The 12,158-nt window shown below is 47.8% G+C and overlaps 5 protein-coding genes across 5 annotated transcripts; 3 read left to right on the top strand and 2 right to left on the bottom strand.

The window, feature by feature from the left end:
• Window positions 1-181: 181 nt before the first annotated feature.
• Window positions 182-1,860, top strand: EV420DRAFT_1765425 (uncharacterized protein; the record flags this gene model as incomplete). Its single annotated transcript, XM_060480827.1, has 2 exons — window positions 182-524; window positions 585-1,860. 2 exons carry the CDS (start codon window positions 182-184, stop codon window positions 1,724-1,726), a joined length of 1,485 nt encoding a protein of 494 aa, XP_060329296.1. The 3' UTR covers window positions 1,727-1,860.
• An 843-nt stretch (window positions 1,861-2,703) lies between these two features.
• EV420DRAFT_1553254 (uncharacterized protein) lies at window positions 2,704-5,763 on the top strand. The gene is made up of 4 exons (XM_060473546.1): window positions 2,704-3,694; window positions 3,748-3,908; window positions 3,960-4,869; window positions 4,924-5,763. The coding sequence occupies exons 1-4, from the start codon at window positions 2,770-2,772 to the stop codon at window positions 5,667-5,669; spliced, it is 2,742 nt and encodes a 913-aa protein (XP_060329297.1). The 5' UTR covers window positions 2,704-2,769; the 3' UTR covers window positions 5,670-5,763.
• A 574-nt stretch (window positions 5,764-6,337) lies between these two features.
• On the bottom strand, window positions 6,338-7,331 carry EV420DRAFT_559983 (uncharacterized protein). Its single transcript, XM_060482592.1, has 3 exons — window positions 7,032-7,331; window positions 6,668-6,985; window positions 6,338-6,617 (listed from the first exon to the last, which is right to left on the bottom strand). The coding sequence occupies exons 1-3, from the start codon at window positions 7,181-7,183 to the stop codon at window positions 6,572-6,574; spliced, it is 516 nt and encodes a 171-aa protein (XP_060329298.1). The 5' UTR covers window positions 7,184-7,331; the 3' UTR covers window positions 6,338-6,571.
• Window positions 7,332-7,833: 502 nt separating this feature from the next.
• EV420DRAFT_1272301 (uncharacterized protein) lies at window positions 7,834-8,286 on the bottom strand (the record flags this gene model as incomplete). Its single annotated transcript, XM_060467689.1, has 1 exon — window positions 7,834-8,286. One exon carries the CDS (start codon window positions 8,284-8,286, stop codon window positions 7,834-7,836), a length of 453 nt encoding a protein of 150 aa, XP_060329299.1.
• Window positions 8,287-9,890: 1,604 nt separating this feature from the next.
• EV420DRAFT_560015 (serine carboxypeptidase) lies at window positions 9,891-12,043 on the top strand. Its single transcript, XM_060482594.1, has 11 exons — window positions 9,891-10,167; window positions 10,221-10,327; window positions 10,384-10,556; window positions 10,604-10,714; window positions 10,763-10,862; window positions 10,912-11,002; window positions 11,055-11,079; window positions 11,136-11,253; window positions 11,306-11,378; window positions 11,426-11,807; window positions 11,855-12,043. Exons 1-11 carry the CDS (start codon window positions 9,938-9,940, stop codon window positions 11,921-11,923), a joined length of 1,479 nt encoding a protein of 492 aa, XP_060329300.1. The 5' UTR covers window positions 9,891-9,937; the 3' UTR covers window positions 11,924-12,043.
• The last annotated feature ends 115 nt before the right edge of the window (window positions 12,044-12,158 follow it).

Raw genomic sequence — 12,158 nt, forward strand, 5'->3', positions numbered from 1 at the left:
AACGTGTCACATCACATGATGAGCGCGTTATTTGTCTATATTTTTCACATATAAGAAGGCCTTCGTCGGCTGTCGTTCGTCCCGCCTTTCTTTCCTTCCCTTCCACATCCCTCTTGGCCGCTTGCTGCTTTATATCCAATATTACGCATAATCTATACATTCTATTCCTCATTCTCTTGTGATGTCGGCTCGTTCGTCCCATCGCCGTCATCCGGCTTCTCTCATCCCAATTTCTGCGCATAACCCGTATCTCGTGAATCTCATGGCTTCCCGAATCTCGCCGGAAATGATAGATTATGTTGCTCGCCAAGCGACAAAAGTCATCCGTCTTGACTGTGACTCGCCTGTCAATGGAACTTCGCGAACATCGTACAAATCGTATTTCGATCCAGCGACCTCGCCGCATTCACTTCGAAATTTCATCGGTCGTATTGTCAAGGAGTCTCATGTGCAGGTCTCGACCTTCATGTCTTCCCTTGTGTATCTTGAGCGACTTCGAAGCAAGCTGCCTACGCTCTCCGAAGGTACGTTGGTGCTTTGGTCACCCTTTTTGCATTACCGCTTACATTGATTTACCTCGACAGGTCTGCCCTGCACAATTCATCGCATATTCCTCGCCACGCTTATTGTGACCGCCAAGTATCTCAACGATTCGTGTCCGAAGAACATCCACTGGGCTAAATATTCGAATCTCTTCACCGTCACAGAGATCAACTTGATGGAGATTCAGCTACTATATCTGCTGGACTATGATCTTCGGTTCAACGAGGAGGAAGCGTGTGCTCTGTTTGCTCCGTACATGTCTATTGTAGCTCGCCAGGCTAGTACGCGAGCGTCTGCAGTCGACAAGGTTGCAAAGGCCAGCAAAGCTAGAGCACTCTCTCAGGAGCAGAATCTCCGACAATCTGTCACATCATCGGAGGACGTTCCTCCTGCGCCATTCCCTGTTTCTCGCCCAATTTCTCTGGTTCGTGGACTCGCTAGACGCCTTTCCATGGCTCACATACGTGCGGATTCCGTTGCCCCCTTGCCTATGCCAACCGCTCTGACATCGAAATCAACGTCGACCACCTCGTCTTCATCAACTTCTTCAAGTGATATCTGTTCACTGGTAGATGATACTGGCTCGTCGTCTAGTTCGTCATCTGGAATAAGCTCGGAGTCAGAATCAGAGACCGAAGAACATGTCGAGCCGCGCGTCTACTCAAGCTCGTATGGTGACTACTACCAAGCCCTGACGCAGGAAGAGATGATAGCGCCAGGCAAGAAGCCTTTTCTTCTTCGTCCGTCGCCTGCATATGTGCACAGAAATCATCACATCACTCAGAATCGATCTCGAAAGCCTTCGGATGCGTCCTCTGTACGCACGATAACGGCGCTCTCTCCGACGCAGTGTTCCTCATTTTCATCAATTTCATCGCTCCAGTCACGTCGAAGCTCGGGCAAGCGTTCGGTATCAGGAGCGACGACTATAGCTACCGGTGTCAAGGAGTCATCTATCACGGCTAGCGTGACAATGCCAGCGATTACAAGAAGTGCTGGCTCAGGCGGGTTCCTCAGTAGGATGTGGGGCGCTGCAAAAGGTCAAGCGTTGGGACACGAGAAGAGTGCGTCTTTGGACTACGATACAACCTACTCCGGGCAAGGGCCGAACACGTTAAAGAAACTTGTGCTTGTGCATTCGAGGGCGGCGAATACGCGAAATGGAGGCGCTTTCAACGTTTAGAGAGCACTGCCTTTGGCGACGGCTCGGACGCACGGCTCGGTGCTCGGTACTACGCATCAAAAAGCCAACACTTGGCTCATACTCTCATTTTTCGCATGGACACTGGATTCGGAAAACTCTTTGGTTTATCATCGCTTCGTTAGAAGTGCAAGGACACTACTCATCCTTCATCCTCATTGCTATCGCATCGCATCGCTATCCTATCATTATTCATCAGCATTTGGGACTTTCATCGGGACGTTACTATAGAGGATTATCATACCATTGCTACATAGATACAGTTTATCATCATGTACCATCGCACATTACTATTCTGCTCAGACTAGGCTACATTACTACTCTATGTATTATTCCTTACATTATATACTACTTAGATACTTCCTGTACGCGTCAATAAAGACAAAAATGAAGGCATAGCCATGAGTGTACGGTGTGACGGGTGAAGGCCAGGCGCCCTACGGGTGAAAGGCAAAAGACAAGAAACGCGACTCTGTCATGTCTGGTTATATTTTCTTCAGCCGCGCTATAAAAATTTCTTTACTTTGTTAATATGTTGCAAATTCGAACGCTCATAGTACGCCGATGATAGATCGATTATCTACCATGACCAACGTTTCCTCTTGTATCCTTGGCAGCCGAGCGAGCCGCGTCTTTATCGACGTGAAGGCGGAATGCCGTACATGAACTTGAAGCAAGTGTCCATACTAGGTGGTTGACTCGCGTGGCAGGACAGAGGAAATACCGCCCTGAGGCGGATGTGGCGCGGCATGTATCAAATTATGGAAAGTACAGGGAAACAGTAAGAGCTCATAGAGAGAGTACTAGCAGCTGCCTGCTTTATGATAGCAGTTCATAAGGGCGGAGAGTCTGTTGAAAAACGTCTGCACAAAGTCCTGGCGTTGAATACTAAATCGGGATTATGAATCAGATCACTGAGTATGCCCAAAAAGAAAAACGCCGGCGATCACGTGGGCAGGCGCAGTTTTGTTCCTGCCACCATATCAGTAACAACCATTGTTCTCCGGCTCTATAAATTATTCGACATGGCCGTCCTAATATTTATCGGAGCCCCCCCACCACCTTACACTAGAATGGCGACGCGTTCGTTTACTTCACGGCGTCGGAGTGAACGAATCCAGGGAATCCAGGCGCGCCAGTCTCGCGACGACGATTCACCGTTACCAGACCCAGTGCCCTCCACGCCTCCCAACAGTAACAACTTTCCCTCTAACGATGACGAGCGGCGGCTGGATTCCTCCTCTGATGACGATCTCCCTCCGTTCCGGGTACCCATGTCCAACAAACTCCAGAATACCCCATACGGCCATGGAAGCGCGAGCCACTCGGTGATCGAATTGCAGACGCAGGACGGCCAGAACCACAAAGTCGTTGAAGCAGATGCCTATCTCAGGGAGGACCTTCGTCATCGCGTCTTTGTCGATTTCGAGACCTTTCTTATCAACATTCTACTTCTTCCCAACGACTGGCGTGTCTCCCTCAAGCTGCCCATTGATGCTGTGAAGAAAGACAAAGCCTTTCAACGACTATTCCAGGAGTACATGCGCCTATGTGACACAGTTGGAACGGGCTATGAGAAGGAGAGGAGTCTGTATACTCCTCATGCAGACCTATGCAATCGTGTCATTGACGTGGTTCGACCCAAATCCAAAAATCGACTTTCGAAGAAGGATCTCATTCAGTTTCACCGTATGGACCCTTGTGTTGTCCGAGGGTCAACCGACAAGGTTTCCCCTGACATTGTGGGCATGCTGCGTGCCATCTTCAACAAGTCCAAGAACGCTGCAGCTCGGGATTTTGTCAAAAGCATCGGCAAAGCGAACTTCAAATCAAAGCCTTCAAACGCCAAGTTCATTCCTGGGTGGCCTCATATCATTGAGGTCAAAGAGATGAAAGCTACTGATGATACCATCGACGAAGGTTATGATGCGATCAGACTATTGACTAAAGGTAATATTTTTCTCGCTGGAGCCAATGTCTTGTGTACTGATTCTTTATGTCAGATGGCAAGGATCCCTTGACGACGAGACCGCAGAAGAAACGTAAATACGCAAAAGATGGACCCGAGGTTGCCGCTTCGGCTGGTCCGCCCTTTGCACAGGAAAGTGAGACTTCACAGGGTGCTTCCCGAGGACGAAAGCGCAAAGCGGACCCTAACAACGAGGTATGTGCATACTCTCTCTGTTCTTGACATTCACTGATAGTATATGTTTAGCAATCTTCGTCAAAATATTCTCGGGTAGCAAAAACAGTATCCTCCAAGGGGAAATTGGCCACCAGCAGGGACCAGAAAGTCCTCGATGAAGATGGCTTCGCGCCAGGGACGGATAGGGCAGAAAAAGCTCGCATTCAGTGTGCGCGCTATGCTCTGCAGATACTGTCAAACGCCGGACTGAGATCCCACGCAATCATAACTCTCATCGACCGCGACCGCATGCAGCTCTCCTACTACGATCGATCCATCATCATTGTTTCCCAAGCCATTGACCTTGCAAACGAAGACGATAAAACGCTTTTCATCGCCATGTTGATAGGATCTCACCGTCTTACGCTCAAACAACGTGGTATCCTTCACCATATCATCGAAGACCCGTATATCACTGATTTCGATCGATTCAACGATGATTCGAAAGATCCGACGATGCTGTTCTCTGGCCTCATCATGCACCTTCAGAGGGAAGGCGAGCCCATCAAGCTTACGTTGGGCAAAACTGTCTATCGTCAGCGAGGTCTTGTTGGCCGTGATACGTTTGTCGTCCATGCGACATGTGCTTCATGGCCTGGCAGGAAGTTGGTTGTTAAAATCAGCTGGCCGAGTGCCACGCGGATGTCGGAAAAGGTGTTACTCGACATCGCCAAGGCGAAAGCCGCCGAGTTGGCTGGCGAAGGCAAGAAGCACTGGGTTCTAGATCACCTTCCGGATATACTCCATGAGCAAGACTTCGAGTTCGATGAAGAGTCGGCGCAAAAGCTGATCGCAAGAATGATGAAGGGCAAGTTTGTCGGAAAAGAGGGCATATACGAAGAACGTGTTCTTCGTATTACCGTTTTGGAAGAGCTGTTTCCGATCACAAGTCTTCGCAAGGATAGCGACTATGCACAAGTGTTTGTGGATATACTCCAATGTACGCTTTCATTTCTTCTTTTCCGTTGTTTATTGTTTTGACGTCAAATTGTAGGTCACAAGTGGCTTTACGACCATCCTCGGATACTTCATCGAGACATCAGCATGGCCAATTTGATGTATCGGATCGACAGCGAGGGGAATGTCGTCGGAGTCCTGAACGACTTTGATCTTTCGTCGTTACTTCCCATCGACAAAGCCACGTCCTTCCGTCGCACGGGTACGCCACCTTACATGGCTCTCGATCTTCTTGCAGAACAAGATGATTCTGGTCCACATCTTTACCGACACGATTTGGAGGCGCTATTCTATGTTATGTTGATGATATGTTGTCGCCACTCCATCATCAAAGAACACCAGCCCCGCGGCGCGTCGCAACTAGAGGAAATTCCCGAAAGATTTTCCCAGTGGTTTGACCGGGGGATGTCTTGGGATATCTTGAGCGAGTTGAAGACATCTTTCTTCAGCAAAAAACCGCTCATTCCTGTATCTGAAAGCTTCAAAGCCTTCCGACCCTGGCTTGAACGGATTCACTATGCATTTTCAGACGGCCTCAGCGCGCGCCGCCAATCGGAGCGGACTGTCCAGGTGGACCAGAGCGAAAAGGATGAATTCGATTTCGACAATACTCAACCGTCCTCCGTGTCTGCACCACTGCAGGAGCTATCACAAACACCATTTAATGAAGAGACCCTAGGTGGATTTATATCATATGGGATGTTCCTCACCAACATGAGGAGATTCAAAGGGAAAGGGCTCACTTTGAAGAACAAGGAGCCCCCCGCAGTGGCGTCTTCGTAGATGATACCGTTAATTCAATCGTTGTACTTGTGACCTCACTATTAAAGACCAATTCTTTTTGTATTGGTTACGGTTCACCAGATATGAGTGTGGGATACAGATAATCGTACTTATCACCAAGATGGACAGTCATACTGAAGTCTCAGATGCGAGAAGGCAAGACTTAAACTTGAACTCTCTAAGTCAACGGACGGTTGTGAACGTTCAAGTTCAACTGCCGCACACTCTGCTAATTGCATCACGTGGGGTGACTGACGCGCAATTCAGCGACTCATTATTTTCAGTTGAAGACTGTTTAACATCGAACCCAACACCCATACATTTCGGCGGGCGACTTCATATTGTTAAAATCAAAGAGGCGAAAGCTTTAGAAGAAAACACACCGAGGTGAGATAACATCAGGTCGCGCTAAGTATGCAAAGTCACATTGGAAACGCGAGGAGACACGAGAATGCGAGTCGCGGCATGGATCCGTGACTCCATCACGTGGTGTGACTGACGCGAATGAACTAGATGAACTTGAGATGAACTAGGTGGGCCGGGATGAACTCAGTGGGCCCACCGACGTGTAACCTTACTTACAACGAACTACCGAGGTAGACTAGTTTACGCTTATTTACCTGAGCTGTATCAGAAGAGGTGGCCAATCAATCCAGTTTTCTAGTTTTCGATGACGAAAGTATCATGGCACACCTAGGGAAGAGCGTTGACCAGCAAAAAGCTGAAGCACGTCAAAACACTTGATTGTATCTGAGATTGACCGCAAGGAAGCAGGAAAAGATAAACATGTGAATATTTAAGGAATACAAGGAGATACAGTGCGCATGAGTGATAGTATAACATGGACTTGATGGATGCTGAGATAGAGAACGTAGATGCAAATAAAAAGAGAATTCCACACATTAGCTGGAATGAAGTTCTAAACAGTCGAGGCAGGTGGTGGTATCGCTAAGAGTGAAATCAGTGTGTTGGCAGAAAACGATATAAAATTGTAGCACCTTTGAACGTTTTCAACGCAACAGTTACGACATACCACTCTCCCACAGCTTGTGACTTCTTCCTCGCCGTCGCCGTCCTTCCTGGACTCCGATTTGCCACCGACCTCGCTGTCGCTGTCGGCGGGTTTCTTCCTTTTATGGGATTGCGGCAGAGGAGATGGAGGCGGATTCGTGGTCGTTGTTGTCATCAGATTTGTGTTGGGTGCATTGAGCGCTAGGGCTGACCGGGATGGCGACAAAGATGCTGTCGGTGGCGACGAGGGTGGTCGATGTGCGGTACATTTTCGGGAACATATCACACATGTCGAAGAACCACATCTGAATAACATGTAGTCGTATCCCTTCAGATACCCAGAAGACCCACCTTGAGCATAATATTGCACACGACGTACGCGTGTTAATTGCACGATTACAAGCAATGCATACGAGACCGCCGGCTGGGATATCCTTGACTTGTTCCAAGGACGTCGATGTCTGCTTCGACGACAGCAACGATATCCGCCGTCTTTTGTTCATAGTACAGGAAGAGGAGTGGTATGGCTACTGCCACGATGTCGCGATTCAGAATCTAAATGCAAAAAGATCCATCAAGGTTGCCGTAAATTTGCCGGCCTAGGGTTGCCGAGCTGTCTCAGGCAGGTTTTCGTTTTGCATAATGCAAATCGGTTTGAGCGGCTTTACAGCGGTTTTCATAATTATGTGGAATTCCCGTTTTGAAAACTTGTATGCTCGTATTTGCATCAAAGGGCCTACCCCAGCCCCAGTCCTTGCCGCGTCATCTTCACTCCCCCCCCCTCTGTCTCTCTCCCTACCATGGATCCAGTGTCTGATACTGAGGATACCAATGCGACTCCTAGTCACAATGCTGCTCTCACAGTCCGATGCACCTTTTACAGTACTGGTACCTCTGGAAAGAAGAAGACCGAGAAGAAGGATGTCAAGACGAAGGAGCTGCCTTTCGTTTTCAGTGCGACGCAGAAGAATTATGTCGATCTTCTCAATACCATTTTGACAAAATTCGGAATCACGAACAGAAAAGCAACAGCAAAACGGGTTTATCGCGTAAAAATTCAGATACCGCCTGCGAAGTACGTCCCAAGATACTATTATCTCATTCTCGACCTTATTGTGTTCTTCAGGCAGAGTGAGGCTTGTGATATAGAAGATTATGCCGAATACCAGGAAGCAACATCAAAGATCGTCGAAATAAAGTCGCATCGTAACCGGTCCATCAGATTTTGTTCAAGGGCTTTTGCAGAGACAGTTTTTCGTGAGAAGTGAAGAGTACGAAGGGTATGAAAGAGGGTAGAGAGAGAGACAGTGATGTTACGATGCGTGCTAAGCTGTTCCTGGATTTCATCGAGATAGATGCAGTGCCGCTGTTTCAACAATGAGCAGATGAAGCGCACATCCGTATGCTCAAGCTTCCGCCTCCTGCCTATGCGATGAACATCAGGATTATATGGCTTGCCGTAGGAGCGAAACCAGCTGAGAGCGAGGTAGACAGTAGACTTCTTGATGCCAAGAATGAGGCATATCTCCTTGACAGTGCGGTCTTGCTCATAGAAAAGAATCGGAATCCTGTCCTTGATGTCCTTGGAAATGACGCGTGTAGGCATGGTAACATATCAGATTGTGGTGGGAAGAGAAAGAGGCATGTATTCGCAGTCGCGGTAATTGGCGGGACCATGGCCTTGCGATCCAAATACGACCACATAATTTTTCAAAACGGGAATTCCACATAATTATGAAAACCGCTGTAAGGCACAGCTCCGTGTCCGGATTATAGACCTATTTTTAGCGCCACCTCCGGTCTGGTGTACTTTAATGACTGTACACCCCACATTGAAGGTAGATAATATGGTATGGTTTAGATGTTATATCGTGTAAAGAATGTTGGACCGGTTGCTGTTTACCGCTGGACCACCGTACGTATAAGGCGGAGCTTTGAAAGTTTGATCCTTAAGTTCACTCGCAACGCATACTACCGCTTTCGTGCTTACTACAACTCTCGTAGACAGACACGAAATGAAGATTAGATTAGGGCGAAAGGGAATGATGTTAGAATGTGTGTACTCTCCCCAAAATAGAGCGCATATTTTGTAGCGCACTGTAACAGTAGCCTAAGTCGGACGTATGGCAAGAAATACTGTTGCCTTTCAAGTGGCTCCGATATCATTTAATAGATAATATTTGACGCGATATTTGGCTTCATGATAATTAAAAAATTACCATCACTCAAATTTGATGTTCTCTCTAAATTCTATCGCCCAATTCCATCATTACATCGGAAGTAGTACACCTGACAAAAGCATACCTGCTCGGTATTACCTTACATGCATTGACCTGTGTCTTCTTTCCGGAATAATGGTATCAGTAACTCCTCTGTATATTACCAGCTTAGATTTCAAGCCGGCCGTATATGGGCCATACTCTCATGGCGCGAGGCTATTGTTCTTCGGGCTCAGAAAGTCATAACGGGTTTGTTCACTCTGATATCCCTTGGATATACCATCAAGATACCGGTTGAATATGCCATTGGTCCAGCAACTGGCACAAGGAGTCTGTATTGATTTTTATGCATTAGTTTTACATTTTTGTTGTTGCCCTTGACCTTTTCCTTGGGGCATAAATGCCCAATCCTAATGTCGCGTCGATACCTGGCCCCGTCGGCCCCGGATCCGGACCACCGTAACATGGCACATTTTGATCAATGCCAGTTAAGCTTAGCTTTATCATGTAAAGGCTCTTACAGGAAAAAATATCAGCGAGTCGCTATTATGGGTCTTCGTGAGAGCAGAAAACATGTTTATGAATGTGAATACTGTGTAAATACATGTTTTCCACAATAAAACGCCCTCATTTTCTCCTAGAAACTACGACAAATCTATATTTATCCCCAAGAGGGAGGCACATCCTCAAGCCGAACAGAGCGATTCTCACAATGCAAATCGAAAACCTGCCTGAGACAGCTCGGCAACCCTACGGCCCGATTTATGGCTTTTGCCAAATAAAGTACAACAATAAATCAGTGTGCATTATTGGACTTGCTCTCCAATCCTTGCCTTGGTGGACCTTTCCAGGTTTTGAAATGTTTAAATCCTCTAATAGGTCTTACTCGAAGCGATGCAAAGTTATGGCGTCACGGTCTTGCCCAATGCGCTACACGCACCACGTGACATAGGCACGAATGTCGGACCGCTGCGGAAAGCCGGGCCGCTGACTTACCAACCTGTCATCTGAACCACTGGGTATCTTTCTGTTTTCTTTATGTTTTTCCTCGCCAAGGTTGCTGTACTGGGCTTGTCCTTGCCATTACTTGTAAGGGCGATTTCTCCGCTCTTCGCTGTGCAGAACGATGCGTACGACGCCGGACTTTTCACCCCACTGGAGGATTTGGACCTGCTCTCTTATTCAAAGTTCACCGCCTTGAGTCATCCGGCTTTTCCGAATTACAACGTCAGAATCAAGAAGACTGCCTTTTGCGATGATACTGTTGCGTGCGTCTTGCTAGATACTCTATCTCATCGCGTCGTCTGAGGGACTGTACTAGGGCTTATACGGGATACATCGACATTGAAGCAAGGCATCTCTTCTTCTATTTCTTTGAGAGCAGGAATGACCCGGATACCGACGATGTCATCTTCTGGACTAACGGAGGTACGCGCCCGTCGCTTGGTTCGATTTGTGGACACCATGATACAACTTTTACCCAGGACCTGGTGGCTCTTCAATGCTAGGGTTGTTCATGGAGCTTGGCCCTTGCCGGATTATCGATGATAGAGGACCTATCTTTCACAAAGAGTCCTGGAATTCTAATGCCAACGTCTTTTTCATCGACCAGCCTATTGGTGTAGGCTTTTCTTACGCTGACTATGGCGAAACCGTCGTGAGCAAGTTTAGGATTCTAACATAATCATTACTCACCTTCTCAAGCGCAACACTGAAGAAGCCGCCAAAGATATCGCATCCTTTGTGGCCATCTTCTTCGAGCACTTTACCAAGTTTAAAGGTCGCGGCTTTCACATGGCTGGGGAATCTTATGGCGTAGGGAAATCTTCCTATTTTCTACTTCAAATCTCTGACCTTTCGTAGGGACGTTACTTACCGCTCTTCGCTTCTGCGGTGTATGACCAAAATGCATACCTAATCGATGCTGGCCTTACACCAGTCAACTTGTCTTCGGTCATGATTGGTACGTATTTTGAATGTCCATCAGAATAGCAGTTTGAACGCGCTATTAGGAAACGGGTTAACTGAATTCGCTTCCATGACCTTATCCTATTACGACATCGCGTGTACTGCTGCTTCTGTTCCCCCGGTTCTGAATATCTCGTGTGTTTCCCGTGCCTTTCATTCTCAACGTACCCTGACTATCACTCTTAAGAACATGCATTCGCATGAAACAAGTGGTCAGTGGTTTCCACAAATCTTATCTTGTTCGCGTCGTTGATACCGTTCTCCCCAGCTCCCTCGATGCCAGAAGTGGATGAAAGCCGCCTGCATTGACCAGTTTGACAACATCAACTGTGATGCTGCAGTCAGTTTCTGCAATAGTGAACTATCTGATCCGTACTTCAACACGAGTGCGTCTCCAGTCCCATCGATCCTTGTGCTCCCAAACCTTATCATGCTTAGACAAAAACCCATACGATATGAGCGTCGACTGCGATGGACCTATCCAAGAGACTCTCTGCTACCCCGTAACTCAGTACGCTTCCTTATCATTCCTCTATTTGTTCTTCTGAAGCCTTCCAGGAACATATCCGCATACCTGGACCGGCCCGATGTGCGCACCGATCTAGGTGTCGACCCGCACTTTGACGGACAGAACTTCAGTTCCGTCTCCTGGGAGGTATACAACGCCTTCACAGAAAGTATGGACGAGTACCGCCAGACGCAACTGTATGTTGCGGCCCTGCTGGAGCGCAAGGTGCGGGTCCTCGTGTACGTGGGCAACTATGATTTCATATGTAATTGGGTTGGGAACAATGCGTGGACGTTGGCGCTAGATTGGAGTGGGAAGGAGTCGTTTGTAAATGAGGAGCTAAGGGAGTGGTTCGTTGGGGAGAAGACGGCTGGTTTGACGAGGAGCAACCAGGGTTTGACGTTTGCTACGATTGAAGGGGCCGGCCATATGGTGGGTCTCTCGCATTTGGGTCATTGTGATATTCTAACGTGCATCAGGTACCTTATGACAAACCCCAGGAAGCTCTAGAACTTGTCAGTCGGTGGTTGGAGGGACAGACCTTATAGTCTATAGAGCGCATTGACTCGTCTCTAAATTGATACCTCAATTATTGGTGTGTAACTCTAATTGCCTCGCTCGTCTGCGTGAATGCAGGGTCTCAGTTCACACGTGCGAGTGATTATTGCGCGAGTACCGGGGAGAAGTACATGGAACATAAATACAGGGATTACAATAAGAAATGGCCTAAGCAGGGAGACATTAAAACCAAGCTCGGCCTTGGAAAGTTGCCACTGCGTCGGA

This window comes from Desarmillaria tabescens, assembly GCF_030435595.1.
Source record: "Desarmillaria tabescens strain CCBAS 213 chromosome Unknown EV420scaffold_24, whole genome shotgun sequence".
Taxonomy (NCBI): Eukaryota; Fungi; Basidiomycota; class Agaricomycetes; order Agaricales; family Physalacriaceae; genus Desarmillaria; species Desarmillaria tabescens.